At 41.5% G+C, this 23,803-nt stretch overlaps 2 protein-coding genes across 5 annotated transcripts in view; both read right to left on the minus strand.

Annotated features, from left to right (window-relative positions):
• LOC103360897 (high affinity cationic amino acid transporter 1-like) overlaps positions 1 to 11,607 on the minus strand; it is a 14,680-nt gene extending 3,073 nt beyond the window's left edge. Inside the window, exons 1-10 of one of the 4 annotated variants that reach the window (XM_008286830.1) lie at positions 11,498 to 11,607; positions 4,722 to 5,128; positions 4,483 to 4,641; positions 4,221 to 4,392; positions 3,985 to 4,118; positions 3,688 to 3,910; positions 2,466 to 2,605; positions 1,703 to 1,805; positions 949 to 1,145; positions 676 to 845 (exon numbers count right to left, since the gene is read on the minus strand). In XM_008286830.1, the coding sequence (XP_008285052.1) occupies positions 676 to 845; positions 949 to 1,145; positions 1,703 to 1,805; positions 2,466 to 2,605; positions 3,688 to 3,910; positions 3,985 to 4,118; positions 4,221 to 4,392; positions 4,483 to 4,641; positions 4,722 to 5,091 (1,668 nt within the window). In that variant the 5' untranslated portion in view covers positions 5,092 to 5,128; positions 11,498 to 11,607. Of the gene's footprint in view, positions 1 to 497; positions 846 to 948; positions 1,146 to 1,702; positions 1,806 to 2,016; positions 2,154 to 2,465; positions 2,606 to 3,687; positions 3,911 to 3,984; positions 4,119 to 4,220; positions 4,393 to 4,482; positions 4,642 to 4,721; positions 5,129 to 6,203; positions 6,283 to 11,497 lie in introns of those variants that run through there. The other 3 variants (XM_008286828.1, XM_008286827.1, XM_008286826.1) reach the window with 3 other exon arrangements.
• Positions 11,608 to 18,702: 7,095 nt separating this feature from the next.
• gbe1b (glucan (1,4-alpha-), branching enzyme 1b) overlaps positions 18,703 to 23,803 on the minus strand; it is a 74,781-nt gene continuing 69,680 nt past the window's right edge. Inside the window, exon 16 of the mRNA XM_008286831.1 lies at positions 18,703 to 19,186. Within this exon, the coding sequence (XP_008285053.1) occupies positions 19,124 to 19,186 (63 nt within the window). The 3' untranslated portion in view covers positions 18,703 to 19,123. The remainder of the gene's footprint in view (positions 19,187 to 23,803) is intronic.

Raw genomic sequence — 23,803 nt, forward strand, 5'->3', positions numbered from 1 at the left:
AGTAAGTAAGTTTTTGTCAATTAACTTCCTAAAGAACTGTTTTTCTCTTTTGCATGACCACATTTTAACTGAAATTGGCATTTCATTTCCTGTACAACATCACAAACTCTATATTGACTTTATCTCAGGTTAAAGCTCTCTTCAGCATATTGTGTTGCATTTTATAAAGAAGACATTCCTCCAAATGCCCAGTTGATTTGATAAAGTGAGGGCTTTAACAACGAGAAAGTTCACATGTTGTTAAATCAATTTCAAAAGCCTCCAATAAATGTACGATTAATTGAGTTTTTCCAGACCTCCACTGGGTTCCATTTATTTCCTTACAGAATGAAAACATTTCAATGCATTTGCAAGGAGTTTGGGTGCATTATCATATAATGAAACGAAAGCGAAAAGCGGGCAAATTTGAGCCAAGCTGATTTAACTAATGAGGTGAAATGAACAGAGCGTAATCAATTTAAACAGGGTGTGCTTTGTAAACAGTTGGCAATAATGCTAGGTACACACAATGTGTAGCCGCCGGGGGGAAAAGATGTGTAGTCGTTTAGCAGGTTGGAGGAAACAATAAAGCCTGAGGAGCCGATCATTCCTTTTTCCACTGTTTGCTCGTCGATGTTTGCTCGTCTCACAGAAAAGCAGCTAAAGTGACGACATGACAGTGAAACGGTGAGAGGAAAAGTCTTTCACGCTCACCTTGAAGGCCAGTTTGGCTTTGCTCTGTGGCTGTCTGCACACAATGAAGGTGAGAATCAGGCCGATCACCAGGACAATACTGAGGATAGCCAAAGACCAGGGGGCCATGCCTCCTTGAACAGCTACAACACCGAAAATACACACCAGAATACCTGCAGGGAAGAATAAAGAGAGGACACCAGACCATGTGCTGGGTCAGTAACCAGCGAGGTGATTTATTCAGGCATCTTTGTCCGAGCTTCGTTTGTGTCTCACCGAGTACGCTGGTGCAGATGTTGACAGAAAACCCAGACAGAGGAGACGGTTCAGTGTTCGATGGGGAAAAGAGGTTCCTGATAGTGAAGCGATCGTCAGGCTGCGGTAAGATGTCGACGTTGTACGATTCAGCCATTTCGGGATCATCCTGGGTGTTGGCCATCTCGTACGCAGCACTGGGCTGCTCAGGCTGGTACCTTCAGAGAAACCGAACAGTCAGAAATACACATAGAAACTCCCAAAGGTACTGTTCGCTAAAGCTGAGGACACACCAGAGGATTTAATTTAAATCCTAGGGCTTAAAAAACACACTGCATAACTTTCATAATGACGGGTTTAACACATGTTTCTCTCTATTAAATACAAATTATTCAGTCGTGTAATCTAACATGCATTAAAAACATGAAATGGGTGAAATAAAATAAAAAGCTCAGACAGATTCTAGCAAAGCAATGAAATTATTTTTTATATTTGACAAACTCTATTACATCTAATTTCTAGTCTCTACAATCCTGCCTTTGAAGACTACACGTTTGATATCATCAAGGCGGCTCAGATTAGTCTGTAGTATCAAATGGAAACTGAAATTCTAAGACTCTTAAACACACACATCTGGACTGAACAGTCTGACAAGAGTCTGACGATTTAATTCCCAGCGAGTGGGTATAAAAATGTGCCGCAATTCAGCCCGGTAATCCTCTTGTGTCCTGTCAACTTTAGGCTGGGCGTACATAAGCCGAGAGATGAGGACTACCTGAGGACCAGCACGCAGGCAGCCACCAGAGTGTAGGCCAGCAGAGTGCCGATGGACATGAGGTCAACCAGGTCCTTCAAGTCAAACAGGAAAGCCATCACAGCTGCAGGACACACAGGAGAAACAAGTCAGCTTTAGAAAATCCATACGGTAGAACATAATCCAGACATTGTATTTGTTTTTACATCATCCATACTCAATAATTTTACTTTTTCTGTGCAGCTCAATGTATTTACAACCATATGTGATTTTTTGCCACCTTCCTCCTTCCACTAGGGGGCACTGTTGCCTTTGGCCTCATCCCAGCCACCTACCAGACATAAGCCCTGACACCATGGTGGAGATGATGGGCGTCTTCCTCTCGCTGACACGCGCCAGAAACGAGAAGAGTAGACCGTCGCGAGCCATAGCAAAGATAATGCGTGGCAGCGGAAACATGGAGCCAAGGAGACTAAGCCGAGGATGAAGGAAGGAAGGAGGAGGAGGAGGAGGAGGAATAGGAGGAGGCAGAGATTTATAACTTGAAGAAATGTTTTCACGAGTTTTGGTTTCACACTAGGCCTCAACCATTCTCAGCCTGATAAACAGCACTGCATGCTCTGTTCAGGAGGTCAGTTTTGCGCATTGCAATAATCGAAAAAGGAAATTTGCAGGACTGTCTCGGTTTCGGTTGAGTTGTCGTGTTGAGGCCATGTGCACCAAGAGTGTTGTGAGGTTCTGAGAGGAACCTCAGCCAGTTAGTGAGTTTAGGATGTGAGCTCACCTGCCACAACACCTGATGTTACTGTAGCGGTTAGAGGGGTTTTGGTTCGCGGGCTGATTTTAGCCAAACATTTGAAGAGCAGGCCATCTTCTGCCATGGCCCAGATCACTCTGGGCATTGGGAACATGGAGCCCAGTAAGCTAGTTTCAGGAGAGAGAGAGGAGAGCATGCCGTGCAATTGAATGCACACAATTAGAAAATAGGAAAAAATGTAACCCACTGAGATATGACAAAAATACGCAATGAATTCTGTTCATGTAACTCCATATGCCTTTTTTCCCCCCATATGTATATCTATAGACTACATTACCAAAAGTATACAAAATACGCACTTCATACTACAACACTGCTTTGCTTGCACTGAACAAGCTTTCCTAGAAGTTGGTCAATAAGATCTGGGTCTCAGGTAGATTTCAACTTCATCGCAAATGTGTTGGAACATGTTGAAGTCCAGACTCAGAAATTAGTTTTTAAGCCAACTGTTGCCATAAAGCTGGAAGCTGCTGCTGTCATAATATTATTAGATGTAGCTTCCTAATCAAAGGATGGACAGTAGCCCCAGTCCAAATGGAAAGGGGTGTCCACGCACTTTGTCTCAGGACAAGCAGGACAGTTAGTGTATATTATTCAGTGAGTGTTCTTAATAATCCATTATTGAACAATACACACACACTCCAAAATATACACAAAACATATTCCTAAAATGATGTCCACACTTAATTGATATCACAAAGTAAGTGAAGCTGAATAAAGATGCCCTGTGGAGTTTTTGATCACGACTCGTGTGATGAAACTGTTTTATGAGTGGGACTTTGCTTGGTTTTGGAAGTATTTCTGCCAATGGTTTCTCTTTATTTTTCTGAGCCATAAGTAGCATAAAGCACCAAAAAAACAAAGCAAAGCAGGCTTGTTTTAAAGGAAATGTGTTTGTTAGACATCAGGGAAACACACAATGTATGTAAACAGGAAGTCCACAGGGCACCTTTCAATACATAAAACATCATTTGTGCATATATTTCATAAAAATCACTAATAAAATGATATAATTCACTCATAATAAGTCATCTAGCTCACCTTACAGTGAAAAAGAGAATATAATAAAAAGCAGTATTCGGTGTACAGGACATGAATTATTCATTATATTAAAAAAAAAAAAACATGCTGAACAATTACAAGTCCTTTATAACTCCTCATGCTGAGAGGCAGCAGGAGATCCTCTTACCTGGTCGACAACGCACATAAAGAGCCAATGGCCACTGCGTAAGTGGCTCCCTCCCAGCCCACATACTTAAAGGCCACTGGCAGAGGGCTGTTCTTGTCCAGCATGTAGTAAGGCATCATCACAGTGAGGGCGGCGGACACGCCGAAGTACGCCACGAAGCAGATGAGGAGGGAGGCCACGATCCCGATGGGAATGGCTCTCTGGGGATTCTTCACTTCTTCTCCTGGGGAAGGTAACCGGAGGTGTCAGAGGATGGAGCTCGTGTGTGGATTATCAGTTCAATGTATTCTCTCTCACCTGTAGTGGCGATGCAGTCGAACCCCACAAAGGCATAAAAACAGGTGGCGGCGCCAGAAAGGACTCCAGTCCAGCCGAAGGGCATGAAGCCACCTCGGCCAAGACGTTCCTCTTCAGGTAAGGAATCAGATATACTGAAAGAAAAAAAGGAAGAGAACAGTGTATTTTAAAAGCCCCACCGGCAAATCATTACACAGATTATACATTTTAGGGAACAAGCTCTTCACTTCACCCACTTGAGGATTGAGTTTTGGGTGCCATTGAGGATTTCTTCAGGGTTCAAGCTCCAGTTTTTCAGGTTTCCTTTAACCAAGCCAGAGATGACGACAAACAGCAGCACAAGTACGTTGATGCAGGTGAACACTTTATTTACCAAGGCTGACTCTTTCACTCCAAATGCCAGCAGTCCTGAAAGCGGTTTAAAAAAAAAAATAGATGTGAAAGATCAAATAATACGATGTACAAACATTGGAGAGATAAATGCGAGCTGTTCCTGACCTGTCAGAGTGAGTATGATGAAGACAGCGAAGATGTCTGGATATTCTGCCAGGACTCCCGGTGCGTTCATGGTCATGTACCGTCTGCAGAAGTCCTCAATGTGCCGTCCAATCAGCTCGTCGAAGGTCGCGCTCCATGCCCTGGCCACACTCGAAGTTCCTGTGCAGAGAAAAGTAGCCGTGAAAACAACATCAAGAATGGCAGCCAAGTCATTTCCTTCCTCGTTTAAAGTAACTCACCAATGACGTAAGAGAGAATGAGGTTCCAGCCGGTGATGAAGGCCCACAGCTCCCCGACAGTCACGTAGCTGTAGAGGTAAGCCGAGCCGGTCTTGGGAACCCGGGCTCCGAACTCGGCGTAGCACAGACCAGCCAGGACGGAAGCCAGAGCGGCGATGAGGAATGAGAGGACGATGGCCGGGCCGGCGCTGTCGCGGGCTACGGCTCCGGCGAGCACGTAAACGCCGGCGCCGAGCGTGCTGCCGACGCCCAGGGCCACCAGGTCGAAGGTGTTGAGGCATCGAGACAAGCGAGAGTCTTCTGCGTTACAGTCCACAACCTTCACCCGCAGAAGCTGCTTCCCGATGCCTTTCAACGTGCCCAGAAGCATCCTGGCTGGCACTCTGTACCCAAAGTTCAGAAGATACCTGACACACACACACAAAAAGGAAAGTGTTGATTCAACTGTAAATAAATCTGACTCACTCTCATTAACAGTAAAGACAGTGATGTGTGGATTTGGACACTGTTGCAACACAAAAATGAAAGTGAGAACTTTAGTGTGTTTTGCATCGTGAGGGGCAGAAACCCAACGTATAAGCTCCCTTCACTAAATAGGTACAGAATCTAGTGAAATTCATACATCAGAATAAGTCAGAGCTGTTTAAGGTCTTGCATAACGACACAGGAAGTATACAGATGAGCTTGGGTTCTTCATATCAGTAGCAGTTTTCTCAGGTTTAATTGCAAGTATTCAGCGTACAACGTGTGTATATGACAGGAACACATTCACCATCGACCTAAGACCATGTGTGAAGTCAGACTGAACAAACAAGTTCAATGTATTTACACTGACATAAAAGCTGAATAGTGAAAGTGCTTGGATGTGGTTAAACAGCTCCGTCTGAATTGGTGCACACTAACCGCTTGTATGCAACAAGTTCTGATCGCCGTAGCCGCAGACTTATTACGGTAATTCATGCTCCTAAATTTACCCGCTAACATCGTATGCAATCACATTTCAATAACACAGAAGAAGAAGAAGTGTAACAGTGCTATTAACTGAATGGATCCGCTTTAGTTTGTGTTATAAACAAGTGTCATCCATCGATGCAGAAAGTACACACTTTTAGTATAAAGCGTTAAATCTCTTAAGTTACAGTTATTTTGATCTCATTTTTGCTCTATTATTCACTTTCTATAATCTGTTAGCAGTAAAACTCCATTTCAGCTGATTCCTAATAGATGCCAAATTAAGTCCATGTGAAACAATGCAGCATCAGGACGACCAAACCAGCAGAAAAGTACCCTGCACGTCCCACTACAAAGGCAAACCAAACCCTGATGCTGCCAGTCGTTTCAGATCATCATTAACTGCCAAGAAATTAAGCTTTATATTTCGCCCCCTGTGCAATGCATTCTCTTGGAAGGGCATAAATAAAGTTAAAAGCCAAAGCAGCACAGCAGATACAGATCTGTCCAACAATACAGACGAGTACTCACTCTCACAACACAAACCAGGATCTCCTGCCTTCACCGATGAACTCAGTTGCTCTGCTTTTAGTTTAGAGGTCCACTCCGCTTGGTTCTCCGGTTCTAGAGTCGGCTTCGGATGAACGGAGTTGAGAGGTTCGTTTACGAGCAGTGGTTTGACACGTGACACAGATGCCTCTGGGCGCACAAACCATTCAGGTGTCTGGCTCACAAATAGAACAGTGACACATCACATGGCCTCGGGAGCAGCTGTGACGACAGACACGTCCCCCCAAACGAAAGACCAACAGAGTCTCCGACAGGCTCCTCTCATTATCCTCAGGTCAAGAAAATGATGACCTGAGTGTATTCTTTTACCGTTTTACAGCAGAAATAGTCTCACAGTCTTCTTTGTTTCCATTCATTTCTACACATCAAAGAAACACTCGACTAAGAAGCTACTGTATGAGACAAGACTGATTGTGAAGCTGAACTGGTTTGAGTTGTGTTTCTACATTTTGATGAGTTGGGACAGTTGAAACCGACTAATTTCTGTTTGATCAGACCAACACGTGGAGGCCAAACACAACCACGGTGAAACTGCAAAGAGCTAGTAAAGGAAAAAAATGCTTTTAATGAGTACTTCTTACATCAATCAAACATGTGACCAGAAACGTGGCATGAAAGAATATGTCCTTATCTGTCATAAAAGGGACACTTGTCACTGTCTAAGTAAAAAGATGTGATAACTGGCACTGGTTTAGAACAAACTGCATAGCTATACTGTAGTACGCACATGATGTGACATGCAGTGCCTGAGCTAAAAAAGGAGGGTGGGCAGGAAAGGACCCTGCCCTCTTCTCAGCCAATCACCGAACGCAACACCTGCTCGTGACACGCAGGGGCAACCGGGTGAATTCGGAATAGCAGCCAGTCACATGCGCTTCACTATTTGGCCGCAGGCAAAACACTTTTGCACCTTCAAATGACTTTAATATTGGCTGGGACAGTGTTTACACACACGAGGATGGAAGCAGAGTCACAGTAAGACCTCAAACTAAACTTAAAGTTAGTATATGTCAAAATTAAAATAGTATAACTTCAATCCACGAGGGCTTGGCAAGGCTACTTTGGATCAGTTTGATGCAGACTGGTGTTAAAGATAACATTGCATCATCCATTTCTTGGCTGATAATGCTCTGCGCGATACATGGAAGACCTGAAAAACCACCTGTGACTGGGAAAACGTACTTCTTAAGAATCTGAGCGTGCAAGTTGACATTTTTGAACTTGAATTTCAGAAGAAGCTGCCGACTCTCCTCGATTAAAGTTTCCCTGTACGAATTTAAAAGAGGACGACAGACGACGAGAGTCCATTCAGAGAGCGCTGCGCTCCAACTTGGCACGTGAGGGGTATTTAGCAGCACTACAAAAAGCCCATCTGCCCTTGTGGTGTGACTGGGGATGAGGCAAACAAAGTGCCATGTGAGGGCGATCATAAAAAAGACATCTTACACAAGCCAAACAAACAAACTTTCCCTTCCAGGGACTGTGGCTTTAGTGAGGCCACATTAACCTTGTAATATCGACAGACACACAACACCACCGAGCCATTAGGAAATGAACAGTAGCTTCTACTGATTTTTAAGTTTTGCTGAGAGAATGAAGCCTCTAAGTGAACACTCCTGTGCCACTTCTTGCTTTTATGGAAGAAAACAAAGAGATAATTTGAAATGTATGACCCCAAACCTGCCAGACTTTAAACTAAAAAGGATGATTTTCATGATGCAAACAGATAAATAATCACTTTCTAGCAGTTACACACTTGAATAAAACTCTACAAAACGATGCTACAGACTGGGATAAAGTCTGTGTTGCAATTTGGTTATGAGATACTAAATCATATTAAAAAAAAATCACCTGTCAGTCCTTATGATAACTGGTATTCAGCTTGCGCAACCTACACACACACAGTACGGCCAATAATAGTACAATTCACAATGTGCGGTAGATTGCGAGATGTCGACACTCTGGCTGAAAGCCGGGCACCCTGTCAAAAACAGTTCCCTGTAAAAGCTCAGCTGACATGTCCTTGCAGGCTGACTCAGTGTTGACATTCTCCACCTGCCTCATGCTTTGTTCTTTCAGACTTCGTGCAAATTCATGAATGTCACAGTGACTCCGAATGCGGCATCAACGCGACAATGTTCACCCACGACACATTTTTGTCTGCCGCTCTATCTTACATATGTTAATATTAAAGTCTGAGATAGGGTTCTGACCCCCAGTTGCCACTTCGCCTGTACTGTTACTTCTATTTAATATGGAGAAAAAAAAAGAAGTCATTTTCACATGTCCTTCGTTGGAGGCCACACCGTTCATTTAAAATTATCCACTGCTTCTTTGGATTCCTTTAAAGACACCCCTGATTGTCTAACATGTCAGGAACATGTCATTTTTTTCTACTTTTCTACAGAAATGGTTGTTCATCCAAGTGAACTAAGCTGAAACGTAAAAAAGCAAACACTGAAAGCTGCACATTTTGAATAAATCCACAACCAGGAGCAGTGTTTTCTCACCAGCCTTGTTCAAAGTATTCTATGATAACAGTTTACCTGCTGATATTTAAAACCTGTTAATAATGTCAATATTTCATTCTTGCAATTTAAAAAGGTTATTTTAGTTTTACTGTACATCTGTTAAAGTTTCATGCTTTAATTTATTTATTTTTTTAAATTACCAGAACCATATATACTATTAGTATATTCTAGCCAAACCAGGTTACTAATTTCTCAATAAAGTAAATACCAGCCAGATTCTTTGGCCAGACGGCCTCTCCTTACATTAATACAAACATATGGGTGACAAATTAACAGGAAAAACTTGAGCAAATGAGTGGAGAAACATAATGAGAAACAAATTTAACATCCAGTCATGCTCTGTGACATGTATTAAAATTCTGAGGGAGCCTGGTTGATGTTGGTTTTATATTAAGATGGCAAGAAGAAAAGGTTGTTGGGGTGCAGATGGCGGAAGGCTGCTCAACTGGCTCCAACAGGAACAGGGACATCTGCATTTAGATCAATGGAAAAGACATCAGTAGCAGGTTCTTTGGGTTCAGTCTATTAGCAAGAACAGTCCACTGAGAATTAGAAAGAGAGGGATATCATAGTGCATAATCTCCTCATAGAAAAACATAAATGCACATATGAGAGTTCAGTGCACAGAAGTATAAAATACACAGTCATATGAGTCGTCCTTTATATAAAAGTGGGCCACTGCATGTGTGATGTTCACCAACAGAACAGAACAGGCCTGAACCCTACAGTGAGGTGACGTGATGTGGTGCTCTGTTATTCTGTGGGAGGCATTTTTGCTGCCGTTGTTTGCATCCACTTGTCTTCTTAGAGGAAAGAATCGTCGAAAATCAATACAAAAGTTGTTCTGAGCGGCTCCCTTTATCCTACGATGAACTGTTTCCATCCTGATGGGAGCGATCTCTTTTTAAGATGACAGTGGCTCCATCCACAGAGCACGAGGGGTCACTGCACGGTTTGATTAAAAAGAATGACGTCACCACAGTCACCAGATCTCATGTCAAGCGAACACTGAACCTCCACTGTTATCAAAACACCAAATTAGGGATTATCTTTTGGAAGAATGGTGTTAATCCGTCCAGTAGAGCTCCAGAGACGTTAATATATCAGTGCCAAGCTGCACTGAAGCTGTTCTGTTGACACACGACGGCCCAACACCTCACTAAAATACTTTATGTTGGCTTTTCCTTTAATTTGTCACCTGTGTGTACAGAAATACTTTTATATGCCACACCCAGCCGGGATCAACCTAATACCGTACGTTGACCTCGCTTTACTTCAAAGAAAGTTCACAATCAGGAAGGTGCAGAGTGCGGCAGCGACCTACACAACTCTATCATAACTGTGAATGGAGTGATTGGATGCAGGAATATTGTAGAATGAAAAGTGGGCTGTAAAACTTTACATCAGGGTTAAATATTAACTGCTAAGTATGTTTAATTTATGGCAGCGACACCACTTCCTTAGATTGAATACTTACAGTTATGTAGATTTTATTAAAAGTGCCAGATTAACATAAACAAATACTGAGAATTAGGCTTAAAAAAAACTGAAAGGAATACACAATGTGCTTTGTTTCCTTTAAAGTATGTTTTAGTCTTTTTGATTCGGAGAAAAGAAAATGCATTTCAGATCCGCCAAAGATAACATGAGGCTAAGTTAGTCATATGAAGTGGGTAACTTTCAAACTTCACTTCAAAACATCAGCTTTTTCTCAGATGGTGTTTCCTTGCCGAGCTGCAGTTGATGGGCAACAACGCAAAGAGAGAAAATGACACTAAAACCACAGCAAGTTTGGAAGATAAGAAATGGATTTGAGCAACTCGGATGTCTATTTCAAAAGTGCTTTATGACCAAGAGGAACGACTGCACAGGTCAATACAACCGCAAATGCACATATGAGAATCTGTTTAAAGACAAAAAATGTGAAATTACACTTCCAGGATTCCCTCCTTAAACACATATAATCCTTGTTTGCTGATATGATTTGATGATATTCTGACATTGCTGCAGAAATGCTGCCTGACAAACAGAACAAACTAACTCTGGGTCTTTGTTTGATTTAGTTTAGTGTTAACATTGGATTATTTAAAACTCAACAAAGCTGGTTTTAAAACACACAAAGATGGGCCTGGAAAGAAATATTTGGGTGCTTAAATATAAACTTCCCTTAACTGTCAAAGTGTTAACCATATGTTAGATAAAAAACTTCCACTTCCCCAATCAACACTTTTATTTGTTCTATAAAATGAAGTAAGATGTAAAAAAAAAAACTGATGCAATCTGTGAGAGAATTTCCTTTTATTTATAGTGTGTGTTCATTGAGCCCCACTGCTGCTGCTGGGACTGACACACTGAAATCATGTGGCGCTATAAAAGGCAATGTTTCTCCGCTCGCAAAGCTCAAGTCTCTGCGTTAATTGTAACCATCCCCCCAAAAAGAAAAAAACTGCTCAGAGTTCGCCTCCGAACACATTCCACATGTGAGCCACACTCGATTACTTTAAAGTTTGGGGAGAAAAGTACAGAAGCTTTTCTCGGATGCCCTCAGGTTGTATTGCATCAGCCGGATGATCTCCCCTCTTGAAAGCATGTGCAGCTGCTTCCTTATGAGCATGTCTTTACGCATGGCGCGCAGCTCTCCACATTGCGCCCTTTTCTCCTTTAGCAAAAGCTACGGGCGGATAAAATTCATTCAGAAGCCTGAGTGTGATGGTGAAGTCTTACCTACTTCAAGGAGATCTCAAACAGCTCCTTCTTCTCTCACTTTTACTCCTCACTGTCTTCGATTTCCTCCTGAAACTCCCACAGATGGTTTCGCTGGAAAGGACACGCGCACGGAGGTGTGCGGCGAAGTCCGCCCAGCGATCACTGGCTCCACCCGGCGAGCTGCAAGGCCTCCCACAGCCACCGGATGGCGCTCTTTACAAGCAAATCCTCCTGCATCTCTTCCTGAGGCTCTCTGAGAGGCATCCTGGATCAGATAACAGCAGCATGCCCTGCAGCCATGTCTTAATTTTAAATGTATGCCCATATCAGTATGCATATGTTGACATCTCTCCCTGCTGTTCCTCCTTCCTTTCATCGTTGCATACAAACAGTCACATCAACACCGGATGATTATGGATTGCTTGTGAAGTTGCAAAGTCTCCACGGGGGGAAACAAAGCTGTTACGCTCGGCTCCCTGAGTTCCCTGCTGTGGCTGTGCTCTGGTGTCATGTCGTGATCCTCTTATTCCAGCCTGGATCTTGATACATAATACAAATCTACAGTAGGACTTTGGGTTAAGGGAGATCCAGTCAGCAACACACTAACTGAGAGCCATATCTTGGGATGCAGGGACTCCTTCCAGAGCATTTTTTGGGGTGAAATAGCAGCAGAGAGTGTTGAGATCTGCTGGATATTCAGGCTGCTTCATGATCCCCTCCTTTGCTTTGACTATAACTACTACATGTATCAAAGCTAAGACATAATTGGTAAGAGAAGTGCTTTATACTCCGCCTTATCTGACATTTCTAGATTTATGGTTGAGTGCCGCTCACCCTGTGGGCCAATTGTGACTCGCCTTGATAAATGGGAGTCGGTGGTCTTAGGTGATTTTGAAGTAATGCGGCTCCCGTGGGACTTGAGGAAGACAGTGCTTCAGAAGAAATACTATCCTACAGCCTACATAACCACATATCGCTGCGTTTTGTTCCTGTTAGATACACCATTTGCCAATTTCCGGGGGATGGTTTACACCTCGTGAAATTGTCTGTATTAATGCAGTTGCTTACTACAGGCCGGTGTTCCCCAGCTCTGGTTATCAGGAGCACTGATGGGTTTCATTCAAGCTTTTTTTTTTAATGAGGACTGAAAAGACACGAGATACCAGGAGAATGCAGTTAATTACCTTCTACAATAGAAAACAAGTGGCACTTTGGACCCCAAAGATCTTGGCTGGAACCCGTCACTGCCAGTGTTGTGCATAAAGATGAAAAACGGAGTGTAATGACAAAAAGAATAACAGCACTCTCTGCTCTCTGCTGGGCCTGACAACAGTCTCACCACACACATTGATCTTCTCCTCTCCCTCGCTGATGCCAGAACGCTCCACCAAGACAACGTGATTTTTTTTTGTTTTTTACAATCATATCAGTCACATTAAAAGCAAAAAATTCAAATCAGCCTGTCGGAGGAGGCCAGAATTCCTTCCTTCTCAAGCTTTTGATATTTGACAGTCGAGGAGTAATCCTACATTGTTGGGACACTCACTTGTTCGCCATCTTGCCAAGAGGTTGATGAGAAGACTGCTATCACTTATGTTTTAATGCTTTCAGTTCACATGTTTAGCCTTCCTTATGGCGCAAATCGATGCCTTTCAAAAGAGAAAAAGATATGCAACAATGACTTCAATAGCGGGCTGCAAGGTGGATCGGTGGTTAGCACTGTTGCCTCACAGCAAAAAGGTCACCGGTTTGCGTCCCAGTGGGGGCACCGGGATCTTTCTGCGTGGAGTTTGCATGTTCTCCCCGTGCAGCGTGGGTTCTCTCCGGGTTCTCCAGCTTCCTCCCACACAGTCCAGAAACATGTTGAGGTTAATTGGTGATTCTAAATTGTCCGTAGGTGTGAATGTGAGTGTGCTTGGTTGTCTGTCTCTAAGTGTAGCCCTGTGATAGACTGGTGACCTGTCCAGGGTGTCCCCTGCCTTCACCCTGAGTCAGCTGGGATAGACTCCAGCCCCCCATGACCCTAGTGAGGATTAAGCGGTGTATAGATAATGGATGGATGGATGGACTTCAATAGTCCCAATTTGAGCCTCTTGTGTTTTACCATCATCTGAGATCCAGTTGTTAAAAAACATAAATGCCCCGTGATAACTCAAAGACTCTTTTGGATATCCGACTACAAATATTTTGCACTGTTGAGAAGATTTTTTGACCTATTTAACATTTACTATCCCTAACAAAAATGGCTCAAATTACACATCTCCATGCTCAGTATTGTTACACTATTCTGTTTAGTTTTTATTTTCTTGTGCCTCACAATAGAAGCATTATGTAATTTCTGGCTCTCTGGACAGAAAATACAGTCAAAACCCTTTTTAAAGAAAAAAAAAAAATCTTACAATGCGTGCAACATGTTTCATCCAGAAGGGTCAGAAGAGTCTCTGAGGGTTCTATTAATACCGTCAGAACATTGCTATGTGTTGTTAAATGATCCTCTGGGATTTTCAGAAAAACCAAGTATATCACTTTCTTTTTCTTTTTTCTTCTTCTTTTTTTTTCTCTCTTAGAAAATCGGATTCTTGGCACACATTAGTGTAACTGCATAAAACATGGACAAGCGTGGAGCCGTTCCAAAGCTATTGTGATCTTTGCTTCGAAAAATGCTGAAGCAATTACCTATTAATTTAGCCGGTGTGTTGCACTACACTTGCATGTTCCGAACATAGAATTCAGAAGGTGACTACAGCTCGATGCTTTGTGCCTTCTAAACAAAACAACAAGCGATGAAGCCGTTGACCAGACTAAAGGAGGCTCAGGTTACAGAGGACACTGTCTTACTATCTAAGAAAAAAAAAAAGAACTAACTGGTCTAAATGGGATCAGGTCCCATACTGTGTGCCACAGGTGTTCAAACCTGCAGGAGCTGATTGTTCCTGAAAACCACAGGCTACCTCTCCTCAAAAACGATGACAACAACAACAACAACGGTGATCTTGGCTGCACAAAAGGTCTTGTGTTGTAAGGTGAACTTTACCATCCATATGCTGTGCTTAAATGAACAGATTCATTATTAGGGGGAGAAAAAAAAAAAAAGATTCTGCTTTATAGCTCATAATGGTGTATCAGAGCGCTGACTCATTGTGGGTTCAGGTGAGTTTATTCCTGACTTGCTACCTGACAGATTGATGTTTGACAGGATAGACTTAAAGAATTCTCTGAGGGCAGAAGATGCTGTTTTTAGCAGGTTTTTAAGAAACTGCTTCCCCTGCTGTTTGAATCCAATTATCATGCATAGGAAGGGGAGTAACGTAGAGAGCTATGCATATCTTTATTCTAGACTTTAAATGTGAGTGCTTTGCGGATCGTTAGCAGCCAAAATTATTTATTAGTTGTTTTTCTGACTGTGCAAAGCTGAGAACATGCCAAACATTTTACCAGCTGATGCATTTAACGTTACAGTTTTAATGTAAATAATTAAATTGAATTCAACTTCATTCTCATTGCACAAGACAACAGAGTGCTTTTCTTGTCTTTATCTGTACAGCTATTTTTTTTATTTAACAGAACAGAATATCATTCTGTGTTAGAGCAGCAGCAGCAGTGTGCACAGTGAAAACCCTTCCTAACTGGTGCAGTCTCACGGGTCAAACTCTGAAAACATCCTCTTTGTGCATGTCATACCCCCAATTCTGACTATGACATTATTGAATTCTCTGGGATCTTCCCTTTCAGGCATTTATATTCTTGTGAGGCAATAAGAAATGCAAGAAGACAAACTGTTACGGCACAGAATGCACACTTCAGGGTCACTTGTGAAATTTTCTCATGGACAGCATAGCGTACTGTGTCCTGCATATTTCATGGCGGTCATATCTAGAGGGTGTACACTCAAGATTCTGTGCAAAAAGGAAAAAAAAAACACTTCAAAAAGGTCTACAGTACATTTTAGAAAGACTGTTTACTACACTCAAGTAAGTGCTGCATTATTTTGTGAGGTTTTTCTGCTACTCCGTCCACTATTTTAACTAATTGGAGTGGTGATTGTATTATGTCATGCACAAGTCATGCACCCAAACCAAGTGAGCTGCCCAACCCAGGATATGAATATATGTGCAGGGTGTGAGCCAAGCAGAAGCAGAAATATCAGAGATGAAGGAAAAAAAAAAAATCACTTTTGAACACCCAGAAAACGCAGCCTCAAAAATTACCACAGAATTGAATCAGCACCTTTGTGAAACAGCCGCAACAAAAGCCACATTGTGATCTTCCCCAACTGCTTTTCATGGTGCAGCTGCTATTAAGAAAGTGCTTGTATCGATGCCAGCGCACAAAGACACATAATCTGGTGTAAGTAGCACAAAGTGCGGATGCCTAGGAAATGGAAATTGAAGTATTATGGTCTGATGAGCTGTCTTTCATCCCCCTTACATCATGTTGTGGGAATCGCTGAGGTGATTGCTCTCTATAGTCCGGTAACAACATTTCACAGCTCCCCCAGTCACCGAATGCAAGCTGAAATTTTTTACTGTATGTTCTCAAGTGTTCAGTGTGAAGTAGATTCCTTCCTTTTGTCGCCTGAAAGATTTCGGGGGCTTTTCCTGATTGAAGTGCGGTTCAGCATCCGACAACACACAGTTCACAAGAGACACAAATAATGGTGTTTGAATGGGGTTTAGAGCTGCTTTTATAAGCAAGGTTTTTGTTTTTTTTCCTATCATGTAATGTTTCCCTTTGTTTTTTTTTTTACAGCAATACTAGCCCACCTATTCACTGTAAGCATGGTTTTATTCATTATTCATTGCATTTTTTGTGTGAAAAGCATTGCTTCAATTGCACAAAAGAAAACGAAAATTAAACCGGTGCACTATTGTGACACAGATTATGCTGGAGAATTGTATTTTTAAAAATATAAATGGAAAGAGCGTTGTTTCACGACAACAACTGAGCTACATATAGTCTGTATGGTTGAAATATATGCATGTATATATACAGGAAATATGATATAATAATGAAATAATAATGCACAAGGTTATGTGACAGTTTCTCATGAAAATGTGAGGAAATGTAAAAGCTCACTTGGCTTTTGTTTTGCTTTGTTTTTACAATATTTTCTGATTTCTTGTATATATAATTCTGTTGGACCCCAAGAAGAATAGCTGTGGCTTTGCTGCAGCTAATAAACTAACTAAAACTAACTCATTTTACATTTAGGACCCAACTTAGCTTAAAAAAATACAATGTTCGAATGAAAATAACAAAATTAAACAATAAAAAATGTGATTGTAACATAATAATTAAAAAATAATAATAAAAATCTTTGGGAATGATAAAGTTAGAAGAAGAAATCTCATCTTATTGGCTAAAAACAACTTTGTACATATTTGACAACAGGTGGAGATGTGAAATGAACAGGTTTTGCTTCAAGAACATGCTGACAGAGTATCATCACAATATATTCTGGGGGATGCCGAAGCCCCGTAAGTTTCCTTAAATGTGTAAAAAAAAGACAGAATCAGAAGTCAGACAGCACGTTCACTTCATCCACATTCTGGTGGCGTGACAGACACTGATTTATTATCATTAGGAATAATGAAAGAAATATTCTCAAACAGTTGCAGTGTATCAGACATCAGTTTTACTTTTGAGAACAAATGCAGACAATTTATTTTGGCAGTCGAAAAATGACAATGACATTGGGTCAGATGAGGGATGATTAAACACTCCGGTCTCGGCACATCGTTGCATAAAATGTAAGCACAGTGATCCTCTCTGTGCTTTTGGAGAGGTGGAGAAAGGCATTTTTGAATGCTTTTGGTGTTACACAAAAAGAAATGACATGTTCATGATACTTTTGGCTAAACACAGAAGAATGGTCCTGAATATGAATGTGTTTTCTTCTGCTGCAGGGGAGGCAGATCAAAACCTGCCATATGCTACAATACATGGCTTAAATGCCTGAGAATCTGCACTAATGCAGTGGGTGTGGATCACAGAATTACAGTATCCGTGGCAGTAAATCAAGGAATTTGCTTTTATCTGAGATGCCCAAAATCAGCTCCTGTTTCACTTCTACCAGGCCCGCTTTGATAAAACGTGCAGAGAATGCTTAAAGTTGTCCGAAAGACTTCCATTCATATGGCAACAAGGGACTGTTAGAACGAGGATGGAAACCACAAGAAAAACAGAGACTGGAAACAGACCAATTATCACAGTCATTTGCAAAACATAATACTTTATGACATTTTGCGAGCGAGTGAGTTCACAGTCACCTATCATCAGTGATATTTCTCGGTTCGTACACATTTTAGCTAATCAATAACCTTCTCACATAACAGCGATGGGGAACACAAGACGAGCGTCGCAGCTGCTCTTTGAGATGTTCAATCACCAAGTGCGTCGAGACAAAAAAAAAAAAAAAAAAAGTCGCAAAAGTCAGAACTAATTGGAAGAGGCACATGATGTTCTCTGTGTGAATTTAGGCGCTCTCTGGTGTTTTTCTGGAATAATCCCGGGGGAATGCGACAGTACCTAATGAACACGGTGCACATACATCACAGTGTCTTTAAGTAGTCTAGTGTGTGAGTCACACCTGTAATACTGCCTTCTCCCACACAAAAGGAAGTGCTGATCATCAGTGTCAACTTAGTGTCGTAGCAGGATTTCGCAGTGTGACGAGTTTAGCGAAATTCACAACATAAACTACTTCAATGTGATCTACTGCAGGGGAAAACGGCATTACTCTATGCAAAGGGGGGAAAAAATGGTATAATTCAGCCAAAATGTTGCTTGTGCATTATGCAGCACACTGTGAACAATCCAAATTAGGTGATTTTATCACTGCTTTAGCTGCAAATTACTGGCTTAATAACTGAGCCATAAATAACCACTTAAATGCTCCCAGTAGCTGCATAAATTCAAACATTACAACACAACTGTTTTAGACACTCATTAAAAGTATAATCATTCAAACCAGTTTATTACTGTGTGCAAATTGCAATATATTTTTATACGTGCAATGTCCCACAATGCAAATTAACAAAGACAGATCCCAAGTGATTAAATACCTGGACGTTTTGATTTTCAAGTGCTGGTAATACTGTAAATCTCTTTGTGTCTTTGACACGATAATACTAGTTTTATTTAAATATAAAACAATTAAACCAAGTAGAATGTATTTAACATATTTAACAGTTTGAAATATTATTGTTCTATTTATTTGTGTATTTATTTATTATGTTTGAATAAATGAATGCTGGCTGTATTGCTTTACTCTGCCACAGTCGCTGGTCATGTATTTCAGATGACATGCCAAATGCAACAGAGCCTATAAATGGCTGCTGGCTAGTGGTGGATGGACTCGGCAGGGTTTTGAGTTTTAGCATCTAGCTGCTGGTTAGGTTGGACGCTTCCCAAATGGACCAATCTGCAGTAAATGGGGTTACACAGCGTCTAAGGTTGCAGATGGTATTTGAAAGCACACGAGCTCGCAACGCTTTTTTCCCCCCATTTAGAAAAAGACTTGAAGACAAAAAGTAGGTTTGGGTGGTGTGCAAGGTTGACACTTTAAGATGAAGGTGATTGTTAACACTCAGTTTGAGTTTGGAATCCATTCTCAATCCTGGTCTCTGTGGAGACAATCATCCTCTAATAACAGTAATCTATCTCCTCGTTGGCCAGGACAATAGCTGTTCTGCAGGGGATGTAGACCTGAGAGAAAAAGAGAAAGAGAGACAAAGGGAGGAAAGAAAGTGGGGAGAAAAGTGAGATGACAATTGAAGATTAATGATGTTAATAAGATCACCAATTCTGGAGATTACGGAATCTTCAGGTTTATCCTTTTTTTTTTTTTCCTTCTTCTTCTTCTTTAGAAGTGAGACATACAGGCACCTGGTGGTGCATTAATGATCAGGCATGGTTGCTTCTCACAATCAAGGTCGACATGACGGCTAAACAAAGAGGAGGAGAAGGAAGAAAAAAAATACAGTGAAGAAGAAGATGGGAGGTGTATTTAGACGGTTATTCACATCTGAGCAGAAAAATAGCTCTTGAAAGGAGACAAACACCACAGCCTTGATCGAAGACAACCGTCAAGGTTAGAGAGGTATAATCAAAGTGTGACAGAGTTGCAGCTACATCAGGACCTCTGGGTGGCACTAGAGTCAGCGTGTTGGCAGAGAGGAAATGAGTCTTAAACTGCTTAACTTGTGCCCATAAACTGTGTGGTAGCGTTTCATTTCAGGCTTCAGGCTGCAGGAGAATAAGCATCCCGGTGTTGTTGGTCCAGAGAAATTCTTGATCAGTGGCTTAATCCGTCTAAAATTCACATCATTAACATTATATTCTATTTAAATCTCGCACATGCAAGAGAGCCATCCCCCAAATGAGCAATCTTGCCCTCATTTCCATTTCTGAACTCTCTAATCAATGCAATAACCGCTTGTTTCATCATCTCTACATATTGGCTATGCATCAGCTGTAAATTTAGGATTCTGTGAAGATACAATCTGCCAGTGGGCATAGGCTGATCTAAAAGAATCTCCAAGTTCAGTGGACTGAAGAAAAAAAACATGTCAGCGAAAAGGGAGCACACCAAAGGAAGCAAAAAAAAAAAAAACAATCAAACAATTAAAAAAACAGGAAGAACAGAGTGTGTGAATGTCAGATTTCCTATTTATATACAGTACAAAAATCTTAGTGAGGGTGTTAGTTTGGAGTGGTGCAGCTAATACAGGCTTTGATCAATCCTTTTGATATTCACAGTGTCATTTGGAGGCAAGGAGCCACCGTGTAGCATTAGTCATTTCAGATTTATGCCAAAGGAAAAGCCAAGCAGACATAAATGATGCTATATTTCCCAACAGAAAACTAAAAAAGCAAGCAGAGCTGTAAACAATTCAATCACCCCCTGAACTCTTCAAGCCGCCCCTCGGCATCAGTGGATCTGAGCTCACTGTGGATGTGTTTCTTTGGCAACAGTTTGTCACCGAGGGAGTCAAGCAGCCCAGCGCTGAAACACTGACACAGACATTGGTGACTAATTAAACAGTCACAGTGGGAGAGTCTCCGTGCAGAAGCACCGCAGAGAGAAGGAAAGGCAGAATGAATCACTGCACCTGTTTAGACAAAAGCTACCACTGTGCCTAACCTGGAATATGTCAACAGCTTTTATTTCCACCAAACAGATAGCAATAGTGACAAATTCTAAATGAATCTGTGAACAAAGAACAGCAGATACTCCCAAGTGTTGGCACAGCAATTAGTGGAAGACGTTCTAATTAACATATTACTCCTGACAACGTCGGACACACGCGTGCATGACTGCGACTAACCTGTCACCCACTAACATGTAGACATATCTTTAAAAGGCATCAAATATTTCCCTTCATATATATGTATATATGTGAAACTTTCTAATCCAATACTGGACCAGAGGGTCATTTTTCTGTGTATTGAGCCAAGCCAGAATAAAATGAATTCAACTATATTTGTACAGCTGCACCCAGAGAATTTCAGAGGTGACATAATTGCACACAAAGTCAATGGAAAAAGCACAGAAATGCCACCTGCTTATGCAAGTTGAAAATTCAGCACAACAGTCCAAAACCAGAGTTGTGAAAACAGAGCATCGTATCTACTGGTTTTTAAATGCCGACCTCCTGAGCTGCCAACAAACTGCAGTTCCTCCGATGGCCACCTGAGGCTAGCTCCAAAGGCCAGTCCATCTCCACAGAAGCCCACGTTATGAAGTCTAACTCTACAGCATAAATAAAGATGTTTACAGCCTGGTGCAATGTGTGGTTATGGTCTCATTAGCTAATTTACCCAATCATGACAGGGTTCATTTTTATACAACTGACCCACTTAAATTATTTGAAGGTTAAAAGTTATGCATAATTCAAGGCATGGGTGCTTTCAGTGACATGGGGGTGCCGTCAGAGCCCCAGATGTTTGCATAGCCCTGTTGAAGAAGCTTATAGGTAATGCTAGGAAGGTTTTGTCCATTTTCATAAACAGTCAGTTAGTTTACAGCTAAAATACACAAAGATGTTGAATTAGCATCAACACAGCCACCATGCTGACTGTCAAGACAGTAGGTCAACCCAATGATCACACCTGGCTGATTTTTTTTTAACTTAACATCGATAGCCAGTGTCATTCATTCATTCTGACTTAAGGAGAGTATTTCTTACTGTGATATATCACATTCAGAGGAGTAAAATATTGTCAGAGAACTTATCACCTATTAAAATGTAAAGCTTGGTTCATTAGGAGATCCAAAAAGAAGCACAACAGTGTGGCATTTTCTACTGTTTGGGGTCCTGTCCTAAAATTTGCCCAAATAATGTGAGGAGGAAATTAGTTTTTTGACATCAACTATCAGTTAGTAGCCGGTGTTGGATGCACAGGGCTGGTGGCTGAAGTTCTGCACATTCCATGGTTACTCAGGCACATCTTCACTGATCACTCTGCTGATCTCTCTTGTCTTTTGACTTCACAGACCTGCTTTCCTTATGAATCATCAATCCACAGGTCACACATCCAGCCATTCAATATTCATACGGATTTCTCAGGCATAATGTCAGGTATAAATCTTGCCGAGCACAAGTTTTTGCAAAGGCAGCGTTCACCAAACAACAATACTGGTCTTGAGAATCTGATGGGGTTTGTCTGAATATGTCCACAAAGCCTCTGCTGCTTTCTGATTAGTCATATGGAGTAGGTGTTTACCACTTCACTGACACTCATAAGCACCATTTCATATCTAGACAACAGCTCAGCGCTAGCAGTCAGATGCAGCACCAGTTTCTGCACAACAGAACACGATCTAACAATTTATTCCGAGTGTTAATATCAGGGGTGCAAAACAAAACGAGATGAGAACGAAGACAAGCAGTTTGTTTGTCGAATGCTGTACTATCAGAAAGTTAGCCACTGCTGTTTGTCCTTTTCCTGACTTCTTTTGTCTCATGGATGTTCTTGTATTGCCTCGTATCGTGATCACATGTGAGAATTCAGATTTTGTACTCCCTTGAAGAGCAGAGTCCAGCCTTTGGGCTGATACTCAATCTGATCAATGTTCAAACACACTGATAAAGGATTCATGAGGTGCTTCGCAGGAATATATCATCCACTCTGGCTCCAGACCCCAGCTGCTCGCCAGAGCACTGCCTGACTATCAGTGCACTTTAACTCTCCAGACATGTTCCTGTTTGGCTCCATTACTCACTTAACACGTATCAACTCCCTGTAAGCACTTCTGCACATGTAGGTTGTACTTTAGGCAAAAAACCAAGGATCTGACCGGGTAACAACACACACCTGACCTGGATGGTGAACTGAGCCGAAGACTTCATTAAAGGATTCTGTCTGGTTCTGTTTGCAGCCTGAGATTTGTTTTTGTCGGCCATAATTCTCAGTGGAAGTGTGAACGTTACATGAAAACAGCGTTACTTCTGAAAGGCTGTTGCATCAATATCAGCGCTTCACCTATCAACACCCTATTTATTGAATATTATTATGAGATTTCAGTTGTAATCAATCACAAAGCTGGCATGACTAATAACTCTGCACTGCAACAAAATGAACCTGAACATTAAGCCCCTGTAAAAAAAAATTGAAAAACTTTGTGGAAGTAAGTTCATTGTGCTGAATTCTGCTTTTCTGCTCCGAGTTTACAGGATGATTTATACAACAAACAAAAATTAAAAATCACATTCAAAAAAGATGCCAATACGAAGGATTGTATTCACGATTACAAGTGAATGCATGCTTCAAACAATGTGGATTTACCGATACTGTTTATGTGCCTATGATTTATTTGTGCATGTAAAAGTGCGAGACAGGTCCTCTACGTCCTGTCACAGTTGTACTCGGTTAGTTCTCACTTCCTCATCAGCGTCGGGCCTTAGATCTCACTGATGACAATGTACGTCTTTTGATCATTTGTCGCGAGCTCGCTACGTTCCTCTCACTTCCTTTCCCTTCCTCACTTCAGCTTAATTTCTTTTTGTGAAACTGTCAAAGGAGACAACCTCTTTGATGCATGCAAAGTTTATCAAAAGGTTTTGAAGCAGCTAATTATTCATCAGCACTTTTTGGCATTACATTTTTTTGACATTGTAACGCTCAAACAAAACTGTACATGCGATATGTACGGCGGGAGGGTAACCCGAAATAAGTTTTCTCACTTGGGGAATTTTTAGTCTCGCCGACAATTTAAGTTTTTGTCTCGCTAAATGAATAAATGGTAATCGTTCAGCAGCGGTAGACCTAGTTCTTGATGTATGAGATTCTCGTAAAAAGGCCCTGCTGAGGATATCAAGC

The sequence above is a fragment of the Stegastes partitus genome, unplaced genomic scaffold (assembly GCF_000690725.1).
Source record: "Stegastes partitus isolate 25-593 unplaced genomic scaffold, Stegastes_partitus-1.0.2 Scaffold472, whole genome shotgun sequence".
Taxonomy (NCBI): Eukaryota; Metazoa; Chordata; class Actinopteri; family Pomacentridae; genus Stegastes; species Stegastes partitus.